The sequence below is a fragment of the Pygocentrus nattereri genome, chromosome 3 (genome assembly GCF_015220715.1).
Source record: "Pygocentrus nattereri isolate fPygNat1 chromosome 3, fPygNat1.pri, whole genome shotgun sequence".
NCBI classification, from domain to species: Eukaryota; Metazoa; Chordata; class Actinopteri; order Characiformes; family Serrasalmidae; genus Pygocentrus; species Pygocentrus nattereri.
This window is the reverse complement of record NC_051213.1, coordinates 31,061,147-31,086,302: the sequence shown is the minus strand read 5'-3', so window position 1 is coordinate 31,086,302 and position 25,156 is coordinate 31,061,147. Positions and strand designations below refer to the sequence as shown.

At 39.1% G+C, this 25,156-nt stretch overlaps 1 protein-coding gene across 15 annotated transcripts in view; it reads left to right on the top strand.

Annotated features, from left to right (window-relative positions):
- Nucleotides 1-25,156, top strand: part of ptprma (protein tyrosine phosphatase receptor type Ma) — a 267,072-nt gene that overhangs the window by 145,907 nt on the left and 96,009 nt on the right. For all 15 annotated transcript variants that reach the window (XM_037537053.1, XM_037537051.1, XM_037537052.1 and 12 more), the window contains exons 8-11: nucleotides 12,835-13,140; nucleotides 14,080-14,189; nucleotides 18,475-18,676; nucleotides 18,784-18,886. In XM_037537053.1, the coding sequence (XP_037392950.1) occupies nucleotides 12,835-13,140; nucleotides 14,080-14,189; nucleotides 18,475-18,676; nucleotides 18,784-18,886 (721 nt within the window). The remainder of the gene's footprint in view (nucleotides 1-12,834; nucleotides 13,141-14,079; nucleotides 14,190-18,474; nucleotides 18,677-18,783; nucleotides 18,887-25,156) is intronic.

The window sequence follows — 25,156 nt, the reverse complement described above, 5'->3', positions numbered from 1 at the left end:
AACTTTTACAACATCCAAATATTTGTGGACCTGACTGTGTGCTGCAATGCTTTTGAAAATATCCATTTGTTGAAAAACTTGAAATCCTGCAAGTATTTCTCCAAATAGCCTTTTCAAATGAAGGCAGAACTGTTTGTCACAGTAAACAACAAAGACAGCTTTAGACCTCCTTCCTGGACACTTCCATTTCCATCCTTCAAAAAGTGGTAGAAACACTCCATCTTATCCTTTTTTTTATTTTAGAACAGTTGTAAGGATCTTATTTACTATTTGCTTTTGGCGAACAGTTTGGCCATTGAAAGACGTAGTGTAGGCAAGCATCGATCTGCTGGACGACCACTGTTGTTCTGTCTTGCTGAAGTGGACGATAACATCTTTCTCCATCTGTCTGCATCCATTTCATCACCCCCATCTTCTCAAGAGAAAAAAAGTATGCTGGCTCGGCCATGGCCAATTTGTTCCCCTTCATCCGGGACTAATACCTTTATTCTGTTCCAGTGCGCTGCTTGCATCAGAAGAAGCTAACTCCACTCGCACAGCCAGAGCAGGTAGAGAAAGAGACACGAGGGCAGTTGTGCTGTTTTTCTTACAAGTACATGCAATACACCAAATGTCAGGGCACAAAACGTTATAATTGGACTTTTGCATGGGCTTATGCATGCTTACAATATAAAAATGTCAATAGTATATAAAAAAAGAAAAAAGAAATAAATGTAAAAAATGAAATAAATTTAAATAAAAAAAAACAATAATTAATAATACAATTTCAAAAACATAAATAATAAAAATAAATAAATAAATAAGCACTTAATACTACATTGCATACAGTAAAATGTGTTACTGTTCTGTTGAACAGTTGAAACCTCTGTAAGCCATGCCTGTTAACAATTCTATGCGGTACTCTGATTTTATAATATGAAAGGCTGTTCTTAGGCAAAACACAAAGCGGAGTGTCCAAAACCCTCTCTGCCTTGTGTAACTTATTGCTTTCTTCAAATGGATGCCATCGTATTAAATGATAAAATACACAATTATTCAGTAAGTAATTTAAGTTATTATTAAGGGGGAGTTTTTAAGACTATAGTATCATTGCTAAGCAACCTTGGACTGCTAGAGGACAAGAACGTTCAGTTGCCCATCACTGTATACTGTGGTCATAACATGAACCTTTTGTCATATGGTAATAAACATATGATAACAGAGCACTGTTTAATGCAAAAGATTTATGTTTAAGTACTTTTTGGTCACCACATTACCACCATAAGTCTAACGCCCACCGTGCTAGGGCTGAATCTCAGACTTCTCCCTGCTCCCTACGTAGTGCACAACAGAAATTTAAATACTGGTTCCTGCACGCCAACAGTGCATAATGTAGCTAAAATATATTATTTAATAGGTTATTCGGCCATATCAGTGCTCAATAAATAGTGCATTATTTGGCTGCTAGAGTTTCAAAGCGTACATAGCACACTATTTAGGGAGTATGGAGTCGTTTGAAAGTCAGCCTGAGTTTGATGCTGCTTATGGTAGATCTGACTAAAAGATGGACATTTGAGGAATGTAAGCCATTCAAGTGACATTCTTTAGACTAGTGTTGCAGTTTTACAGTGAAACATATCATAAATACTATAAATTCAGGCCTGTTTAGCACGTTTGCTATCATTTAGCCCAGAGTGATTGAATTTTCCAAACTTTCCTTCCTCCTTCATGATGTCCCATCAGAAGGGGGATGTCCTAGTTTTTTAACTGGGAAATCTCACACTAGAGACTACTGTCCGCTGTATTCACATTTACAACAGATGTAGTGATGGGTCTTTTTAAATTTTGGGCAGTGTCCCCTTAAGAAGCATTTTAAAATCATACCTTAGATCCATCAATTGAATCTATTCATATTGTTTCTACATATTCCCACCTGTGAGCCTTAAAAAGTGTAAGCAGCAGTGTTTTCCCTCTTATGAACTGGCTTGTCCATAGTTGTGGACAGCACAAGTGACAGAGTGCAATGACAAAAGGTTGCCCATGCAACCCATTAACACTGTCCAAAAGGCAATAATGCAATGCTAATGACAGGGAGTGTTATTTAAATGTCAAGTCTTTGGAAGATATGAATAGTTGACATCTAAATGTCAAATTAGAATTATTTGATTGCACTTGCAGGACTCAGGAGAAATGCAACTTGTCCACTGGGTGGAATACAAATGGAGTCCAGGCGGAAGTGGCTTTTTGCCTGAGCACAAGTGCTGCAGATATTGTACGGCAGCAAATTCTGTTATGAAGCTTGTGATGAAGACAATCTGCTACATCGACCATGGCTTGCTTATTAGCATCTTCTCACATCCATTTTCAGCAAAGCATGGAGGCCACTGCTTGTCACCTAGGTGTCCACCTTCCCTTTTAAGCACAGGGTAATTGATAAAATGGTCAGTTCCCTTGCTATCTATTACAAAATTTATGATGGGTGTCAGTGCAGAGCCCCTTAGCTGAGACTTAAGGTGTAATGAAATTCACTTATCTTCACTTCTGAGTCCACCTTGACCCCTCACCCTCAATTTCCATGACGGGGGTGTGTCAGACACTTGAAGCTATTATCTGGAGGGGAGCTTGGATTGGTCCTCCCCTGATTGAAGCCATTCACACTCCTCCGTGAAGGGTCTTAAGTGTCATCTCTGAAGATATATGGAGGGGTTTAAACCACCCATCTTGTTGCAAGACCTGACAAATAAATTGCACAGAAAGTACCATACACCGTTTTGACTTACATTCTGCATAGATATTATCATTTTCCATTGCTTTTTTCATGCTTGTAAATGGGTGAGTGGGCAAAATATGTTGCCCTAAAAAGACAAAGAGCAGTCAATACACCACTACACTACACACTGGAACAGTATCAGCTTAAAAGTTTAAAATAGTGGTTTGGATTTTATGGTAAATGTGATTTTCATTTTCTTAAAAAAACAACACAAACAGAATTTAAATCACACTTTAGACACATTTGCACATTCCAGGACTGGAAACTGGATTCAGGGTCTTGATTTGAAGACCTCTGATTTAAGTGTTCTTCTCCCATGGATTTTAAATCTAATCATGCTGCAGATTTGCAGAAAAAGCTCTGATTGCTAAATCTATCCTTTGTTCTATCCTTAATCTTCGGTCATTTTTCATTCAAGTCAGCTCTGAAATGCTAAGAGTTTGAGCTATATGGCTTTTGGATTTTTGACTAGGTTGAAATGATTTTATAATAAGAAAATGTCAGAGAGCTTTAGATCGGAAGATAATGAATATAATGCTAATGTTCACTCATGATGATGGTAATCCATATCACTTTTAGATGTTGGAGATGACCCAGCACCAGAACTAACTCGTGAGTGGGGTCTCCAAAAGTGGAGCACTCATGGAGGGGCTTGGCAGGCTGGGGGCATGTGCAGCAAATCCCCCCAGCAGAAAAAAGAGTTATAGGAAAATACAGGCTAATAGATCAACTGTAGTTGTAGTTCTGTCCAAAGGATGTTTATAAAAACTAAACATTAATGAAACTTCTGGTTATTTATCTTCCCACAACACATAGCACATCCCTAAAATGCAGCCCATACAAAGTGATGAATGCAAACCCTCCTATACTAAACAGTGCAGTCTTTTCTATCAGAGGTATGTGCAGCAAGCAGTATGGCATCACACTCAAAGTTTAGGTTTTTGCCACTTGACACTATAGAGGTATGTACAAAATTAGTGTGGCATGGTGGAAAGTGAGTCCTCCTGAGTGACCCCCTTTCAGAGGATTGCACAACTGATGAATTTATAATCATATACTGTTCAAAAGTTTATGTCAATAAACTTTCCACTTCTTAATGATTCCAGGCTATTATAGTATTATAATACTGCAAGTGACACGCTGTAAATCTTTTTATAATAATTTTTAAAAGTTTTGATTAATTTTTTAAATATGAGGCATTCTGCGTGCTTTACTGAAGGGGTGTCCAAACTTACTTACAAAGGGCCGGTGTGGCTGCAGGTTTTTATTTCAACAAAGCAGAAGCGCCCATGATCAGTTTTTGAAGGCTGAGACTGGACGATTCAAAAAGTAGATATAGATGAGCTCCTGTTTGTTTGGAATTACAACCTGCAGCCAAATCAGCCCTCCATGGATAAGATTGGACATCCCTGGTTTACTGTAATCTTCTAGAACTTCATTCTTAATGCTCTACAGCTACACAGTGTCCATATGCGTGGAGTGTAAATAAAGATATTCAGTTATCACTTTCTTTGCAGCCTGGCCACAGTTTTCTATTTCTATTACAACTTTATTGGTCTTTCACACTGCAATCACAATGCAAACTCACATTCTCTTTCACTGTCTCCCTCTCTCTCTCTCTCTCTCTTGCTGCAGAAACAGATAATCTGTGTAAATAAACACTGATTTGTCTGGTAGAGTGTTTTTTTTTTCTTTTTGCCACACAGCTGAGGCTAATCAATAGGCTGTTAACACTCTGTTCTCTTTCTCAGTGTGAGTTATGACCAGGAGCGAAAGTGGTGGAAAAATCGATGGTTTAAAAATGTAATGCAGGTGTTCTCCAGTGCAGGTGGATTGAGAACAAGTGTGGTTTGAGGGGCAGGGTCTTGTTGAGACAGAGGAAGGTGTGCTGATGATCTGAAGAAAGCTGAGATGAAGCATTTTGATTCGAGTCCTTTTTGCTCAACTGCTTTTGAAACAGCTTGTCTTTACAGGAATTGCTATAAGTTTCACATCATTTTCCTCGCGTGCCAAAATGCATGCTTTCATCATAATTATAATAGGATTGCTGGTAACCTAGAGTACCATTAAGATTGACTGAGTTGAAAGTTGTGCAAAAGGCCAGTTGCCAGCAGACTAAGAAAAAAATGCTACAGCTTCAAGACCTTGTTACTATTTCAGATAGATTATTTTGCAGTCAGATTCTCTCTACCTTCTTAAAGATTTATAGGTACTTATTGTGTTCCAAGAGGATTTTTGTATTGTCATATGTCCACAAACATCCCAGACTCAGAGCACACAGAGGATACCACTTTTTACAAAACAGTTTCTCGCAGACTAGTGTTATACATCTATGACCAAATGGGAACAGGATAAAATGCGGGTTGTGGGTGACTTGGGGCCTTTTACCATCATTAGCTTTATTGCTGAGGGCTTTTTGAGGCAGTACACACAACATGTGCTAGTTTGTTCATATTCATCAGCTTTACTATAATATTATATTGAGTAATTTGAGTAATTTGCAAATTTGGACTGTGTTCAGCATATAGTGGTAGTATGATGGGAGACTGTGTTACTGAAAAGAAGGAGGAGACTTTTGAAAAGTTGGCCTGGAGTTGCTTAGAGACAGAAGGCCAACCCCCCCCTCGCCCCCCTCCCCCCTTTTTTTTTAATGACAGATGAAGAGCAGGGAGGAGATAGTGTGATGGTGGGGTGCACAAGGTTGATCGCAGGTAGCAGAAGGTAGGAGAAGTTTCAGGTACGGTCCACCCTCAAAGATCAGTTATTCCTGCTGTTTAGTGACACACCCTGCGATGGACTGGCGACCTGTCCAGGGAGTGACCCTGACGGAGAAGCGGCTTAGAAAATGGATGGTTGGATGGATGGATGTTTAGTGACACACTGATCATGAATATATGTGGCTGATTCTGATTCAGATTTTCTCACAGTGAAATTGGCCCATGAACATTTTTGATTATTTTTATTAGCTCACTCTGAGTGGGATAAATGAACAGACTAGCACATTTAAAGAACTTTTTAGCCAAAGTCACACTAACAACAATATTTTCTCCATGATGGGACAAACTGCCATTTAAAATTCTCAAATGAAAAATCAGTTCACAAATTAAATAACATGAATCAAATAAAGTGCTACACAGAAAGTAAGAGGCAAGTGGTTATTTAGTACAGTAAATTGTTATACAGCATTTTATTATAGGTGTAGCAGCAGCATTCAAATACACTGTGAGTGCACTTACAGTTATATGCAAAGGTTTTGCTGCCCCTGGTGAAATGATGTGTTTTGTTGGTTTTCTAAGTTCTCTACAGAGAGCACACTTCTGCATTTCAAACAACAGTTACTGTTTATTTGTTTATTTGTATTTAGCTATGTAACAAATCAAAGTGTTGCCTATGCAAATGTATATGTTCTAAAATCCTGTGCTAAACTCAGCAGATAAATAGAAATGGTTCACTAAAATGTGCAAATATTTGACCAGAGGTGTTCAAAATTTTGCATACAGGTGTACCTGACTCAAGTTATTTACACACAGATACAGTAGGTTCAAATTAAAATAACAAATTGGCCGATTGCTTATCGTACATTTGGATTGGATGCTGGTCTTCCAGTCATGCCTCCGCAATGCTGACATGAGGAGATTTTATTATTAGAGATTTTATTATTACGTTTTTTTGGACCGGTGATCCACTGATCATGAATCTACCTGTTCACACATGTTCACTGTAAAGGGCCTTAAAAAATGAAAACAAAAAAAATTGAAAAGGCAGCTGCGTTATATGGTTCTTGTTTAGTCTTGTCTACTTTTCAGTTGTTGTTAACTGTCAGACTGTTTAGACTTCAAGCAGGCACGTTCATTGTATAGTCACACTCAGAGCAGATCTCCAGATTTTCTGACCAGTCATGCTTTGTGTGTTAGCATGAGTTGAAAAGAAGGTTTGCAGTTTCTGTGCAAGTACACGTCAAGCAAATCTTGAAAAGACTTTGCTTGTTGTTATACTTATCAAACTTTTGGAAAGAACCTCTGACTGCTTTGCTGCATCCTTGATTTTTTTCCTATAGTCTCTGCTGGCCAAAGCATGCCCTCCAAATAGCCTTGCTCGTGTAATTGCAATGTGCACCTCATTTCGAGTAGCCCCTGACTGACTTCTTTGATGTATTTTAATAGACGCCCTCATTGGCCTTATCGACAGCTCAGAGAGGTCACAGGTTGTGTAGAAGGGTGGTTGTGAGTTATTGTTACCTCTGAGCTCAGTGCGCTGGGAATTTGTGAACGGGGGATAAAAAATGTGTTTGTCAGAAAATGTGTGAATAAAAGACTCTATTGACTGAAATCATACACAGGCAGGACCTTTGATTTATGAGCGAGCCTCCAGCGAGAGTGTTTTTCTTTCCTTTTTTAATATTTCTTATAATATTTGTTTTATAATAATGCACATCTGACAGCAAGGTTGAGCTTTATGACCAGCAAACGTATTATTATGAAAACATTTTTTTCCCATTTCATCTCCATAACCCGTCAAACTCTAGCACATATATTTATTCTCATTCATGAGTTTGAGCATCTTTCTAAAACCCACAGTGCTGTGCATTAGAAGTAAACGGTTATGCTCTGTGTAGTCATGCTATGGCTCAGTAAATGGAGGCCTGTAAGTCAGTCTGTGTGGAACGGGAATGCCTCTCTTCTCCACTACAGCAGTGAACTCTCCATCAGTTCTAGTGAGTTCTAAAACACACCAAGTGTTTCACACTCCTCGCAGCCTTTCAAAATCAGCAATGGAATTCCACCTGCTAGCTTTCAGATAGCACTTTTCCTCTCCGCAAGACACCTTTCAATCAGAACCATTGCCATCATCTCACAAAAGTAGCCGGCAGTCATCACATGGCACCCAGCCTGACCTTTTCACACTTCCATTCTCCCTTTCACATTAACTCGGTCACCCTTTCTCACTCTAGTACAGCATCTATGGAGAAATTAATCGAAAAATGTATGCTAGAATGAAAAGAAAATACCCAGGTTCTCCCTTTACAATAGGCTGTTCACCATTTTAAGAAGTTTTGAATTTCATTGCACGCCAAGTATATATATTTCTCTTCCATTCAGTAGCATTGTACTGAAGAGCCGTGATTATAGGCTGTAACAGTTAAGTGCTGCCTTCCTGCACAATCAACACACAACGGGAGCTTGCAGCAGTCAGCCTTAGAAAAGCTCAGTTTCTTTCTACTCTGATTGCATTTGGCTGCATTCAGTGAACCATTCGCTGGGTTCCTGACAGTTATGGACATAAAGAATCAGCATTCAGCTATACACCTCTTTCTATGGACTCCTTTCACATGCACTTTACTGTGGGAAAAATATGAAGGCCTCCTTTTTCTTCAATGCACAACTGCTTTAGATCAATCTACATAAAAGTGCTTTTAGGTTATTCCATACAAATGTTGACCCAGGGATGGACAATCTGGCAAAAATGTAACATTATGATGCCTGAAGACATTTTCACAGTACAACATATACATCCTAACACTCAGTTTGAGGTTGATAAGTTGTTAGAGCAAACAGAATGAACCAGCTGTTGCCACATTTAAACAGTACTATCATAATTATAATCAACTTGATTTTGTTCAATGTTTCACATACTGCACTGCACTACATCCAGTTAAACAGGACTAATTCTGCTGTCTTTGCAATAAAACATGCAGCTGTTGTGTGTTCTTTAAGTACTGACAATATCCCCAATATGCTTGTAGAAGTCTATTGTGGTGCAACTTATGATAGAATATTGTCATGTTGCCCACCACCACTCTCAAAAATGTTTTTAGTAGCTTTAGTGGTTCTATGCAGAACCACAAACACTCACTGAGTCATTCGAATGGATAAATCGTTCTTTGCGTGGTCACATGGTTCTTTTCTGTGATGGGGACCCAGTTGTATGTCGTTCCTTAAAGATGAACCTTTTAAAATGGTTTAATGTATAACACTAATATGTATGTGTTTATGTTTCTTTAAAGAACCCCTTGAGAAATGCTCTATATAACACCAAAAAAGGTTCCACTGTTGTTACAGATCCTTGTTTGGTATTAGATAATACCCCTTTTGCACATAACAGTATGTGAACCGCCAATAATTAGCTCTTTTCAAAAGATATTATTTATTTAAAAAAAAAACAGTTTGCATATCTTGGCCCATCTCACCGTTGTAGTCTCATATAGTAGTAGTGAGCATGACATTCTCATAATAGTTCTCATGTAGTAGCAGTGAGCATGACATTTTTACAACAGGTATAACCTAAACCTCATTATTGTCTAGCAGGCAAAGAGCTTTGTATTATTCATTGATATTGTCTTTAAAAAACTATCATCTTTTTATCTAACATCATATTTTGGATGTTTGCAGAAGTCAGAACATTAATATTTGCCAGGCATTTTTGTACATAATCATTGAACATAGCATTTTTATGAGCCTTATTGCTAATTTTTATAGGCCTACATTGTTAATGATTTTTCTGTTACTGTGTGGCTGGTCTAATAGCATGCTGCTTTTACTTAGCATGATCAATTATTATTTATAACTAACAAGTCTAACTGTATATACAACTGCAGCATTGAGACTTTCAAGGACATTGGGACACAATATTTGACCAAATTTTACGTATTTCAGGCATATATTGGCAGGCACGTACTTGCAGACCAGTCTTATAGTGAATGTTGTAACCCCAATACTCAGAGTTGACCTTGATACTAGGCAGGATTCTGTTGCCATTCTGTTCCAAAAACATCTGAAAAAGCACAAAGCCTGGCTGGCATTGCTCAGAAATGTTCTGAAGCCTTCATCAGACGGTAAACATGGGCTCTTTTGGAGGGCCTTCAAAGGCTGCGGGAACAGAAAAGGCATTGTTTGCATTTTCCTATCACACACCTGTTCAGAAACCATCTCTGTTCTTCATCTCTGTTGTGATGGAAGTGCCCATAAACCCAAGGATGCTCTCAGTTCGGCTGAAGCGCTGCTTTCTCCATGGCGCATCAGCAGGCAAGCAAGATTTGAGTTCTATTGTGTGAGAAAATTGCTCCTCTTCGTGAATTCGTCGAACGCAGGCCTCTTGAGAAAGAGACGTAGTCGTGCTCTTGGGATTGTCCTTGTTGATTACCGTGCTTGGAATGAATTATACCATGTTCTTTTTTCTGCTCCTTGTGAAATATTATAATACGTCCTGTTCAGAGTGCACAGACAGATGTGTTCACCTTGTTCCACTGCTGTAGACTGTGGGAAGAAGCTGAGGTTGAGATGTTCTCTCTTACCATCCTTCTTGATCAAAATAAACATAATAATTAAGCTTTAGTATTCCATTTTAAAAACAAATCCTGTAACATGTTGTATTTTAATCTCCTGTGTTGTATCTCACAATCCTGCCTTTTTAAAGAAATAAATGACAGGCAGTCTTCTAATGAGTGATTTATGGCTGTTGGCTATTTGACTGATTAACTGGTCAATTTTCCTCATTTATCACAGTATAAGGTTATTAGATGATATTTAGGTTCACATTATTAAAGTTAATGGCCCCATGCTTAATGAGTGCTGCTACTCTATTCTAAAAGAACACATTATAAACCTGATAGCCTGATTGCCTGATTTGACTCTTTAGTTCTATTTTCCTGTCTTGTTTTTCAGTTTGAAATTCATTGAAAGATCTTGTATACCATGAGCAAAGAGCACAAAATAGAATAACAATTAAAAACACTGCTTTGAAACAAGGGATGCAAGTCATTTTGGAATCATGTCACTATCAGCAAATATTAACTTTAAAAACATCATCAGCGTCAGACAGATGTTTAGACTTGACTAACATTTTGATCTGATATTTGATTGTATTTATTGCAGTCCAGATGATGTTTGGGTGATACTGGGTTAATGTGATTAAACCTCTGTGTCAGTACATGTTATATTTTCAATACTGCATTTTATTAATGTTTATGCATCAGCATCAGCTGTTATGTTTATGGAAAATACCAATTGTTGGCATCAGCCCACAGTTACAATATTAACACACCCCTCTCTGCAATGGATATTGCTATTTTATGGGCATTATATCACAACTGTAATCTAGCACAAAACATCAGTAAAACTCAAAAATGTCATCAATATAACAGTATAGGTGATATGTCGCCCAGCGCTAATAAACAGTTATAGAAAAACAACTGCTGCAGAGATGAGTTTGGTTCAGTTTACTTGTTTAGGAGTTGACCCAGCAGTACATTCACTGTAGTGACTCAAAAAGCATATTTTTGTTCAGAATGCATTGATTTCAGTGATTAATACCACATGTCCATTATCTGCTACTCACACAGCAGTGCAGTAAAACACTCTCCTTCAGGGCTTTATTACAAGGCCACTGATTAGAGGGTGTTTCCAGCCCCTTGTTTTAATCTTCATCCTTGCGTGCCCTGAATAGAAAATAAAACCGACTCTAGGACATTCATACAGAACCTGAGAGAAATGGCTTCTTCAGATCTAACTGTTTTTTTATTTATATTCATGTCAACGCCTACTTAAAAGGCCTTTGTGATATTATATCCTCCCTGTGATACCGAGGCAATGTGAGAGGACACAGTACATAACCTCAACATTCAACCTCAACTGTTGATTGTTGTTCATTTGTCAAAGTGTCTTGGAAAATGGTATGAAGTTGGTGTGGTTTGGCTCTGCCTGAATTATTTGGGCCTCTAACTGTAAAAAATCAACTTTAAAAATAAGGTTAAGTCTTGCCAGTCCTCATCAGGGTGCACACTGGCACATGGGATTGCCTGTTCGGGCATCCCATGGTCTTTTGTAGTGACAGAATATGAGGGAACTGTGAGGAGCTCAGCAAGCAGAAAGTGCTACGGAGGTGAATTCCACAGAAATGGTCCACAAATTGAACCTGGGATGGGAATTGATCCTATTACCAGGCCCGGAGTTCCTCTGGGAGTGCAGGAGGCAGCATCTTTCTCTGATTAGACCTGATTGGGGACTAAACCTGGGAGGCTTTTCTGGCCAACAGAAATTCCCAACATATCAATGCTGAGTCCCATCAGGAATCACCCAGCAGGGCTGAGATGTGGGGAGTAACTGACAGTGCCACAGCTTGAATTAAACCTTTGGAGCTCTGAATGTGGTGTGGACTATCAAGCTTTATAACCACTGGGTATAAAGATAACCACTGAAGGGAGACATATTTTGGAATGTTCTTATTTACGTGGTGCTAATGCCAACAGCTTTGTCAAAAAGGAGTACAATGTATATTCTGTTTGTTTTTTCAAGAATTGCACTTTGAATATTTGTAGAGGTCTCCCACTTGTATTTGCCAGGCCACACAGTACTGTGCAGAAGTCAGACACCACCCTTCATTTATTTCATTCCCAGCAGAAAACATATAGCAGGAAACTACATGGGCCTCTCATCAACTAAATATAATGTCATATCTTTTCATATTTTAATGTGTCCACATTTGTGCCCACAGCTTCCATTGTTTTCAAGAGAATTGCTTTCAGTTTTTCAAGGAAATCTGTAAGGACACCTTTAAAGTTGTCTTAGAAGTTTTTTTTCAAGTAATCCCATACACATTTAGAGGTGCTGAGGCTTTGGGATGGCCAGTCCATTGTTCTGTGAACACCAGCAGTTTCTTTGGTGGATAATCTTACATCTGCACTTAATGGCTGTTTTGACTGGAATATAAAAAAATAACAATAAATGAAAGGTGGTCTCTGACTTTTGCACAGTACTATACATACTCAATGATGGTATCGTTTTTTATGAGCAGACATGGCTAATACTTATAAGCCTGCACCATCAATGATATTTATCTGATACCTCAAAGTTGCAATGCAAAACTATAGCTGTGGCTGACTATTATTTAAGGCTGTAAATAACTTGTTCACTGGGGTTCATGTTCAGTTCATTTTCTCTATGTGAGCCCAGAGCCAAAACAACACTTTTGTTGCTGTTGTGGTACTTGCAGGCTCACTCTATAAGTGAATGTGACATAGTGTTTCATTGTCCCTGAATGTAAATTAAGCTTCCTGCCTAACATGCCTGCTGCTCTGTCTCCTCTCTCAGATCCCATGCATGGTCCACGGAGGCTGGAGGTGGTGGATATCAAATCCAGGCAGATCACTGTGCGCTGGGAGCCATTTGGCTACAATGTTACCCGTTGCCACAGGTACAACCTGACGGTGGAGTACCGATGCAAGGTGAATCGCAAAGATGAGACAAAGGAGGAAGAGATTGACTCACACAATGGGGTCTCACAATACACCATCCGCAACCTGTCACCCTACACCAATGTCAGTGTCAAGCTGGTGCTGCGCAACCCAGAGGGTGTCAAGGAGAGTCAGGAGCTGGCTGTTCTAACAGATGAAGATGGTGAGGAGTTTGTTCTGTATTTTTTTATTCTCTTATTTTATGATTTTTCACATTTTGCAGTTCTGTTTACACCATTCTGTTTTAGTGGCTCTGTAGCCTTTAATCAAGGCCAGTGTAAGAGTTAAGACTAAATATTCAAAAGATAAATAGTGTCTGCCTTGGCTAATGTAATTCATATTGATTGAACTTTATTCACTGGATAGTTTCAAAGGGTATCTTGTTTCCGTCTAATTCATGCATGGATGTTAAGTATTTTGAATACACAAGCAGCAATTACACCAACTGCTCCCTTTTGAGCATGTTGGCTTCTCACATAGAATGAATGGGGTTGATGCCTTTGACCCGTTCCTTTGAAAGCGGAAATTAAAAATTCTGCTTTGCATTTCGTCCTTTCCTTTCTGCTGCTTTTTTTGTCCATTCTGAACCGTCCTTGACCTGAATGCTGGTTTGTTTTGCTTTGCAGCATACAATGTGCAAGAAACACGCTTTCCATCTGTTTATTTTATCCAGTTAGGAAACTTAATCAGGAAAAATAAACCATAGTTCTATGTCAGTTTTTTTAAAAAATCTATTCAAACTCTTTAATCAAGAATGTTTAACTGGCCAGTTTATCGCAAGACCAGAATAAATACATACTTTCAAGGTTCTGCAGAGTCCAGTGCCCCATTTTTGGATATTCTCTTTGACCATGTGTGAACAAACCTGCATTTGAAAAGACTCATTTATAGCACAGAGTTGTTTGTTGAGCATGTGAGTGTATGAGAATATTGATTTAGAACAGAAAAGATCAGCGCTGATCTTTGGATGTAGCGGAAAATCAATACAGCTATGATCAAGTGAATACATCAGTTTGCTGAAAAACTCCCTTCTTCCCCCCGTCTCTGTCTCTGTCTCTGTCTCTCTTTCTTTCATTTAAACATTTGTTTCTTTGTATTGCAGTGCCGGGCGCTGTGCCTTTGGAGTCTATACAAGGGAGCACCTACGAAGAGAAGATCGCCCTCAAATGGCGAGAGCCCATTCAGACGTATGGAATCATTAAACAGTACGAAGTAAGTCTCGGCTGTACCAGCCCTTCCCCAGCGCAGCCCGCGCCCTGCTACACATTCATCTCCTGCCTGCCATGCTCCCTCAACGCCTCCATCTTTCATTCACTCCAGGCTCTTAATTGACTAATAAATCTAACCTAATAACCATAAGCCCTCAATGCTCAGGAGCTTGTTAACACAATCTATTACCAGCTGAAGCTCTGTGATAGGGCTAATCCCAGCCCAGAACAGCCACTGCACACAGCGATATAATCTCCATAAACTACAAAAAGTGTCACATCCACTGCTACAATTACACTGCCTGTCTCTTGTTAATATCTTCCTCGCACCCACACTTGTAATGTTTCCTGGCTATCTTCCTCATAGCTTGTCCACCGTCTGCCTCTGTGAAATGTCACTTAGGGTCAGAGCAGTATATAACAGGGAGGTGGAACAATCAAAATTTATGGAAAAGGAAGTTTCTGTCACCTTGAGGACATTGACAGGACTCTTGAAAGAAGACTTTTTACTGTTCCAATGAAAGTGGGTATTGCTGGGATGACATTGCTGGAAGAGATTTCCAAGGAGGCTTTTAGTGTTTTACCACAAACAGAAACATAAGCACAGAGTGCATACCTGAGCATTGTGGTCACACAAAGCTTCCTGTGCTGGAATGTGGGCAAAATTGGGGCAAGAGAAAACATGTTGCATTTACTATGCAAAATAAAGTTCTTTGGCTGGCTGTAAATCCAACTTTAGCTGATTGAAACGTACATTAAATAAGTGATCACTTAATGTAAAGTCTCCAGCAACTCATTTAAAGCTCAGCCGCAACAGTTGCAAGGCTCTCAACCTTGAGATGTAAGTTCCGTGAAACAGCCAATCAGCATGACTGTGATGCACAAAATCTTTTTAAATTATTGATTTCAGTGCATTAATTGACTGGAAAGTAAAACTGAAGTGTATCAGATGATTGAAAATGAGGTCCCCTGCATTAACGTTATGCAATAGGTAGTTAGTAGTGTTTCATTTGTTTTAATTACCTGAGTCATAGCAACAAACAATGTGAGTTTCTCAAAATGAATGTTTTTGTAACCGGAGGATTTAGCTATTCAGCTAATGGTAATAACAGCATGTGCCAGCACTTTTTCCTCCAAACTTTTGTACATCCTTGTACACCTAAAATAAGTGAACACTCTATACTCTACAGAGAACGTCTATATATTTCAAAGCACAGTTACTGTTTATATTTGGAATTTACCATATTTGGGGGAGAAAAAAACCTTAAAATGTGACCAGTGCAAAAGTTATGGAACATTTCATATTTTATGTTTCATATTTGTTTTTCCAATATGTTAAAACCAGCAAATGAATAGAATTTTTTAATTAAAATGATTTGAAAATGTGATATTGAAGTTTCTTCTCTGTAGAGGATATGTTAACTTATTTTCAATTAAAGAAAATCAACAAAACATGTAGTATGAGCAGAGGCATGAACAATTTGCGTATGACTGTACATAACTAGATTCGTTTTTCTCCTCTTTGACATGCCCTAATTTGACACTGAGCAGCAAATCTTTTGGTATCAAAGGATGAGAATCATCAGAAGAGGAGATAAGAGACGGTCCTCAATGAACTTGTGGCACTTCTATGACAGAATGAGTGAACCATCAAGTACAACTGTACTGGTTACTTAAACATTCAAGACATAACATACATACAGCAGCCTTAAAATTATACTATACTTTGTATAGCTAGAATGATAGCGGCTCATATTTTTTTAATACGTTTAAATTTGACTACCTAGTGCAGTAATTGGTTGTGTGGCATACAACTTTGCTTTTAAATTGCTTTGGTTCTGAACTGTCTAATTCCATGGAAATTAAGTTGCATGCAACTCACAACATGCAACTAGTTGCAAGGACGTTTTACCACATAAAGCCATCCTTAAACTTCACACCTAGCCTCTAAACACACAGCATAGTCTTCACACAAATGTGTCTTTCTCATTTTTAAAGTGTAGGCCTACATTATTTGTTATGCTCAACATTGTGTGTGTCTGTGTGCCATATGATTTGATGTGCGCTTCTGGACGCTACACAATGCAGCATTCAAAAGAGCCATTGTAGCAGAACTTCATTTGTGGAAATTCAACCAATTAAGCTGTCACATTCACATTATGAAATTATATTCTGTCATGTCTCTTGCCTGTTAGATGGTGTCACGCGCATGATCTGCTGCAGTTTTAAAGGAAAAAGGACAAATCAAAGGCTTTCTGCCTCATTAAAGTCTGATAGACTTCCACCGTTATTATTTTTCCCATTACATTTCAGCACTCTTAGGTGCACTTTGATCAGTGTGGAACCTTTTTACCCCAAGACATCTTTTGTTCTAACCCTGAAGCTACCTAAGGAGCTGATATTGAAATATGCACTGTCATTAGCTTAGCTACTTATAGATGCATGGTTTTAATGCTCATTTAGACCCTTTAATCAATAATTTAGTCACAAAACGTAAGGATCACTATTCATTTCAACCTGTCAGTAGTCACATTTCACAACTTTCCTTTCAAGTTGTTTTATGCTATAGTATTTATAAAGAAAAAATGAATGCATTGCATTTACCAGATGCATTGCATCTTATCCAGAGTGACTTACAAGAAGTGCTTTGTCTGTCTAGAGAAAGTATCTTTGCTAGTTATCAATAGCTTAGAGAGAAAGACGGTCCTGAGCTCAGATACTGCTAGATACAAAAGTCACTGTAGATACAGAGAGAAAAAGGAACATAGTTGAACACAGAACTCTCTGCAATACAATGCAATACAGTAAACTATAATACACAGCGCATTGCACTCTTGTGATTATGAAACTAATCTTTTAATAGGCATTTCCCGGTGATCCTTTTCCCAAACCTCACTCCAAAAAGTAGAATGCTCTTTACCCAATTCCAACAGAGCCATTTCATATTCACAAAGCATAACTTGAATGCATCCCATGGACTCATGCTGCAATTTATGGCATCCTTTTTTATCGCTGCATCCCTCTCATTCATCACGCACTCTGTGGCGGAAGAAGTTCTTGTCAGAGTTTGAAGGGCCGTTTGAAAGGCTCCAGATGCACGCCTGCACCAGGGTGTAATGGAAGGAAGCTGGCTGGTATTTCACACCTGACGGCTCCAGACCACACCGCCCCCGCGGCTCCCTTTGTGCTCCTTAATTGGAATCAGACTGGAACCGTGATGGAGGGGCCACCCATTAGCATGAAGAATGATTTATTCAAATGCAGCTTTTCAGCCAGCCTGATAAAGTTACATTGCATGTGCTGGGCACAGGGAGCCCCTGTATAACATTTCTTTCTTTCCTTTCCTCTAATCTACTGCTCAAGAGGAGAGAGGAGAGAACAATGGAGATGGAGCAACAGAGACGCTCTGAACTTTTACTACCACCAGAAACTGAGCAATTGTTAGCACAAAAACTGACTGAACATTGGCCTACGCCTTTCTCTTATCCGCCAACCCCGAAGATTTTATAATTTGTTAAATAAGCATCACAAACAGGACCACCCACTTTTTCTGCTGTGGATTTCATTGTTATATCAGTTAATGTAGATGACAAATCTTGTATTGCACTTAAAGCATTCCAAAGATTTTACAAGTTTATGCATAACTAAATTGTTAAGATGTGAGCAAAGTCATTCAGAGTGGTTTGGTGTGAAGTGCTATTTCTAGTATAGCCTGCTGAGTTAGAATTTTTGCAGTGGTGGTAATAGGAACCAGACATCTGAAGTATTTAACGCCTTTTAGAACCCGTTCTCAGAAAGTTATTACATGACATGGTTAGGAATGTCTGCCTTTTTCTTCGTTTTGAAAAGGGTTTCACCTAAAACATTTGAATTCATTCACAGAGGCATCTGCAGGGCCTTTAAAGGCAAAATATTCAGTAATTTTGAAAAATGTGTAAAATTCCCATCTAACAGTAGTAAAATACAGTAAGATGTTAGACCAGATCTATTCAAAATAGCTTTGTGGTCAGTAAGAATAAATATGTTACATACATGGACAATAATATTCTTTTGAAAAATGACCAAAAATCTGAACAAGAAAAATAATGTCTTAGGGTTTTGGGCTATAAGACTATGACAATTAGAGTAGCACAATATGGTGCAAGTTTTAATGAGGAGGACCTCAGGCACTGATTTCATGACATACTGATGTATGAATATTTAGAGCATCTTGACAGTCATACATAGCTCAGCATTATAGATTCACATCCCCACACTTCATCATGTCTCTTTCTCTGTCTCTCTTTCAGATAGTCTACAAAGCTGTCAGCTCCTTTGACCCAGAGTTCAACCTGACCAATCAGAGTGGGAAAGTGTTAAAGCCCAGTAATGAGACATCTCACACATTTGTGGGACTTTACCCAGGTTCCACCTACTCCTTCACCATTCGAGCCAGTACTGTCAAAGGCTACGGTTCTCAGGCCATCACCCAGTTTACCACAAAGATCTCACGTAAGGGTCATCTCCAACTGGAAGCTGTACCGACAGTAATGTTTCAAGGCAGGTACTAAAATGAGCACTTGAGTTCTGTTAATAGGATGGTTTTTTTTTCCTGACAGCCCCACACATGCCTGGCTATGATCAAGAGACACCCCTCAATCAGACAGACAGCACTGTGACAGTCCTGCTGAAACCTGCCCAGAGCAGAGGAGCACCGGTCAGGTGGGAAATTTCACTAAAACACACAAAAACAAAAGTTAAACACAGTGTCCTCCACACACAAACACTTACACACCCTTATATGTGCACAATCAATCCCATGACATTTCTCTTCATTTGACTCACTTGAATTAAGGTTGCATGCTACATCGTTTGTTAACCATTATTAAAATATTGTTAATCAGTCATTAAAATATTGGCCTATGGCTTGTAATGTGTAAATATGGCCTCGAACAAATCAAACCAAATATTTTCCTGTCCAATTCTCACATCTCAGATGAGTTTCTGTGAATGATTGAATGAATCAAGGCAATTACATCATTTACTAAACATAGCTTTGATCAAAATGCAGACCTAGCTTTATCCATGCTACATTAATGGGTCCAATATATGCCGAGGCTGCATAATGCAGCAATATAATCACAGTATAGTGGATTACATATCCATAAGACACATGATCATTAACATTAATAGAGACTCTGTCCTTTGCTGCAGTCACAGCCTCTAGTCTTCTGGGAAGGCTCTACACTAGATGTTGAAACATTGTTGTGAGGATTTGATTACATTCAGCCCCAAGAGCATTAGTGAGGTACTGATGTTGGATGATTAGTTCTGGATCACATGGAATACCATTCCAACTCATCTCAAAGGAACTGGATGGTGATCCATCACTCCAGAGAACACGGTTCCACTGCTCCTAGGAGAGTTTCCTCGGATTTATTGGTATTGGCATAATTACAGTCAATAAAGCTCCAATTGTGTTTTAAAGTATCTGATTTTAGATTTCTGAGGATTTTTAATATTTGCGCTAGCAGTCACATGCACAGTGGCTATAAGTGACTAGCAGCGCCTTATGAGCACGCACACTTATTGAAGCTCTTAGTTGGGTGGCTAGACACTGAAAGAAGGTTCATTGGCAGGTTATATGCACAGCAGGATAATCACGTGTAGCCTTTGCTCTCCCAGGCTGCTGGTCCTAGCAGGCAGATCTCTGTACAAGCACATCAAAGTCCCAGTGCTAATTGATTCTAATTACATGCAGAAGCATAAGCAGGTTTTGATCTGTTGACTTTGTGCCTGTCTATATACGTATGGATGTGTGTTTTTATGTACATTTTTATGATTATCATCACGTTTTATTGTTTGTGCATTTGATCCCAGCGAGAGGCACTTTTTGCCTTTTGAAGATAAGAACAAAGCTTACCTCGTACCGAGAAGCTCATCACAGTCTTGTCCCCTTTACCCTTTTTTTCATGCTGCCCACTAGGCACACTGTGGTTTTGTGGGTTTGTACTCCTCACAGTGTCTTTTTTAAAACTGCTTTCTGTCTGCCTGCTTTTAGGCTGCTAGTGTTTAAAACATGTCTTAATGGCAAATTTCACCTATTTGTAAAAAAAAAAAAATGGCGGCATAATTTAATCATTTGGATGTAAACAAGTATTTCTGAGTTACTTCTTGTGAAATGGTTAATTCCAGAAAAGTTAACAGATTCCTGGCTGACTTGCTCTACAGTAGGGGTGATAGGATACTCTTTTTACATACTATTCAGAAGGGCCAGTGAACCTACACAAGTTTTATATGTAATGCTGAAAATGCTAAAGTAGTGGTTGTCTGGTTCTCATGTCTGGATGTCTGGTTCTCATTAACACCACTGTGAATCACTCCGAATGTCTTTGTTTACATCTGAGCTATTTAATTTAGCAGAAATCTAAAAAAAAATCAGTGTGAAACTGTTTTTAAAGGGAGAATGAGTTTGAGTTTAAACTGTAGCCAGGCCCTTGTTTTCTTCTCATAATTGTCGCTTGAGAGATAAATCAATAATTCTTGGCAAGCTTCCCGCACTCCTGCCTGACTTTTATCTAATTTGCCAGCGTTAACAACATACCCTAAAGTGTGTGTATGTGTGTGTGTGTGTGTGTGTGTGTGTGTGTGTGTGCCTTTCAGAATAAGCTATTTGTCTCTGCTTTCTGCTGGATACCATAGTTGTTGAGAACAGCTTGTGTGCTGTTTGGTAGTGACAGCCGTGATTGCGTGTATGCCTGTATTTCTCTCTCTCCCTCTCTCTCTCTCTCTCTCTCTCTCTCTCTTTCTCTCTCTCTCTCTCATTCTTTCACTCTGCATCTCTTTTGCCACACGCTCATGAGGAGGGTCCTTCTACTCCATTAAAGCACAAGTTGATTACAATGATCAAAAGCTGCCCATCATTTAATCATTCATGGAGCCTCACATGCCCCCATCCACTGCACACTGATTAACAGTATTAATATTTAGTCCAGGTTCTCGCTTTCTCAGTGCAGAAAGTGCTCAAGCTAAGCTCACTCTAATTATTTTGCCCAGTATTGACTCACGTTTTTTTTTTCTACAGAGACAAAAGTTCACGGAACTTCCTTTTTTTTATTATTGACTGCTTTCTTACCGACAGACTTCAGCTTACTGGCAGAACGCTTTTGTGGCAGTTGCCTTGGATCATAAAGGCACTTTGAAATGCATCAGTATGAATAACCCAACTGCTGTTTTTGCACCTTGTGCTTTGTCATGAAGAATTCAAACTGGTACAGGTATTCTCTCTCTGTTTGAGGTGGTTTTAATGGAGATAGAAAGAAATGTGACAAAAGATACTCAACGTGGAGGGATTTTAGATGTGCCTTTTCCAGGCAGCACTTTAAAAAGCACAAAGGTAGATTTCGAGTGCTTTTCGGGATCAGTGGCAGCACTTTTTTACAAGCTGTGGTGTCTTCAGAAAAGCGATTCTAAATCTCATAGAAGTTTCAGTAACCTTAAGTTCACAGATGCCATTTATTTATGACAGCAGTGGTAACACCTTAAAAATGTGCTAAAATCCACCATTCCTGGCATTTGCACCATCAATGTGGAGCACACATGCTGTCCGGTCTGATCTTAATCGAAGGGAGGTGCAATTTCAGCAGTTATCTTCTGTCTTGTCAGCTTGTCACTGCCATCAGTGTTGTCGCCTTAATTACCGTTAGCACGTCTTAATGAATTGCAGCCATCGTTAATTACCCCATAAGGCCAGCTTTTGTTTACCACTAGTGTGCCCCAGTCGTGTTATTGCACATTGAGGGGGGATTTGGCGCTGGGTGAATCAGCTTGAGCATAATCCATTCCAGACTGTTTGAATAACAAATGTGCCATCACATTAGGATGTCCACATTTGCAAAAACAGGAATGGGAACAACGGAATTAGTCCGAAAAGAGAGCATGTGATCAGTGAAGGTAGAAGTGTTAGTTCTGAGGTTTATTTTGAAGTCAGTGAGATAATGTGAGGCGAGGGCTGTCACAGGTAAGGCTCTTTATCTAGGCATGCTGTGAGTGGAGGGAGGCAAGTATAATATATGAAAACTGAGGAAATGCATTCACCTACACTTGTGACTTAAATTAGACTGCCTTTGTGTTGTCATCAAAAACCTGGTTCATGAAGCTACCTGTGCATGAGTGTGAAGAAGGAAATGATACACAAAAGGCGAAAAGGAAGTAGAGGCTGATGAAAGGGAGTACATTTAAATACCTCTGTCATTTACAACTGTGACAGTTTATAGAACAGCAGTGCTTGATAGTTGTAGGAATATATATGTCCAAAAGTATCCAGACAGCCCTTCTGATTGGTGATTTCAGTACTTATTGCTGACACAGGCATATTGTATACACAGCTTATGATCTCTTTAGACAAGCTATTACAATAGAATGGAAGGCTCTGGAAGAATGGAAGGAGCATTTGCACATGAGCGTAAGGTCATCATGGCCAGTGACCAAGCATCAGCTTGAGGGCTGAATGATTATTTTATTTTGGAATTTGAAATGACAAAGAAGCCGCAATTTTAATTATATTGTACATTATTATTATTATTATTATTAGCAGTAGTAGTAGTGTATAATTTGGTAACACATGAACTAGCAGTTTTGCACATTGCATTCAAGCCTCAAGCTGAAAATATATGTTTGTCTTCTTGAAAAAAGCTAAAAATAATTTATAGAAAATAATTGTATATTATATAATTGGAATTTTATTGCAATTGTAATATAGGTTAGCAAAATCCATTTAGATATTTTTGCAAATCATTCAGCCAGAAGGATATAACCTCCCTTCCCCCACCCCACTCTAGCAAATGAAGAATGAGCTCCTTATTAACACTCTTAATTTCAGAAGAAATGTTGTTTGAGCAGATGTCTGCAAAGTGTTGATTTGTAAAGTAATGTAAAGCTATAATATACAATGCAATGTGCTTTCAAGCAAATGATGCATCTAAGCAAATGATGCATCTACCCCCTTTGGCAGTCATAACCAGTTAGATTAGAATATCAGCATCAAGGTAATTTTTCTTTCTCGTCTTGTCATTTAAAAGTTGTAAAATCTCTGATTTACACAATCACTGTGAAGTCGAAAGCCCCATATTTATAAGATAAACTGTACATAGCTGTAAGCTCAGGTTTAGAAAACAGGGAGACTCACTGATCGGCTTAAAAGACCCTGTGTTTCTGTTTCAAACAGCAGATGTTTTAGTGCGATACTCAGCGGAGAACATGTTCTTCACAATGACTGGGTTTGTGGGAAGATTTCCTCTCAATAAGAGTGCGTAGGAATGAAAACATTCCTGCCTTAATTGAAGAGCTGAGTGTGTGTGTAAGCTATATTTACCAGCCTTTGTCAGGCCTCCACGTGTCTGTCCCATTGCATTTATGTGTGGAATTCTCCCCGAGCCATTGCCCAATGATGAGTTGCATTTTGATGACTGGCCTGGCAGGACTACATACAAACTGGTACAATGGCCTCTGCCGGCAGGGGAAGGCTCATTCTGCAGTCTAAGGGGATTAGACCTCACGTCTGTCAGTCACATCGTGCTACACTAATGTTTCCCTCTCCTACGCTGGGCGCGTGGTGGCCACACGGTCGCCCCCGCAGCCTTGTGCCAACACTAGCGCTTGCAGGCTGAATGCTTAGAGAAAGGATTCGCAAAGCTCTGAGCTAGCATCGCCACTGTCACTGAATAAAGCTGACTCGCAGCCAAGTGCAATGCAAAGAGAAACCAAGAGAGTACACGAAGCTCACACTTCTATTCCTGGCGACAATTACTGCTCTGTTTTTCCAGGTTGTTTTCTAACTTTCATCCCTCGGGGTATCATGTTCCTGGGTGTGCTCTGTTTTTTTCTAAGAGAGTAGCCGAATTTTTTTACAGTAAAGTAACAAGGCAGTTTTACAGCAGTTTTCAATGATGAGGAATACAATACCTCATCACAGTTCCATGTTATAAAGGCAAAAGTACAGAATACAGTTAGGGCATCAATGGTAGGCTTGGTTCACTGCCCTAAATGCAAATATCAATAAATATCAATAACAGTGACACAGCAGACTAGCTTCAAACATGTTCCTTTTGAGGACACCGGTTGCAAAACGCTGGATGGAAAAAGCTGTGCGAATATGACAAGAACAAACAAAAGTTGTTGTGGAGAGAGTCGCTAGCATTAGCACCTATTCATTTCAGTAGAGTTTGCTCAGCAGTGCGTGTACAACCAGAAGTACATGTCCTAAAGTCTGTCATCCTTGCATTATGGTGACTTTCTTCTGGCACCGAAATCTGAGCCAGTGGCATGAGTCATAAATTTAATGTGAGCGATCACACTACAGATGCAGGTCTTCTGTCTGATGAGCATGACTACAGGCCAGGCTGTGTTGCTCTGCACCAGTCTAAACCCAAAAGTAGTTTTCCTTCTTAAAATCTCATCTCAGGTAAAACAACTCGATCAGAAGTACAAAGCTATCAGGTCCAAAACTGCTTAAATAACTTATAGAGCTGCAGTGGAACCTCTTAGTACATACAGAACATAACAGCATAAGTGAATTTTGTTAGGATCTGTTCTTCCCATTTGGGTGCACTGTTTTATCAGAAATAGAAGGGCTCTATGTATTATCAAAGGACACACCTTTATAAAACCAGTTTCATTTAACGGTAAAGTATAGTAGTATTTGGAATTTCATTCACAGATTTGAGGTGTTCTTTAGCTCATTATTATTAATAACATGTTCTTTATTGATACCAGATAGAGAACTGTGCATCTTCATGGCCTTATCGTATGCTGTGAAAGAAATGGCCGGTCTTTCTGAAGCACACACACCTCTGAATGTTATTCCGCCCCTTTCAATCATAGACCCAATCTGTCAGGCCAGAGAATATGACTCACCCCAAAGCAGATATGTTCATGTATCCAGCCACGTATTGGTGGCCTTCTGAATCCTGTTCCCTACCAAAGATTCATGAA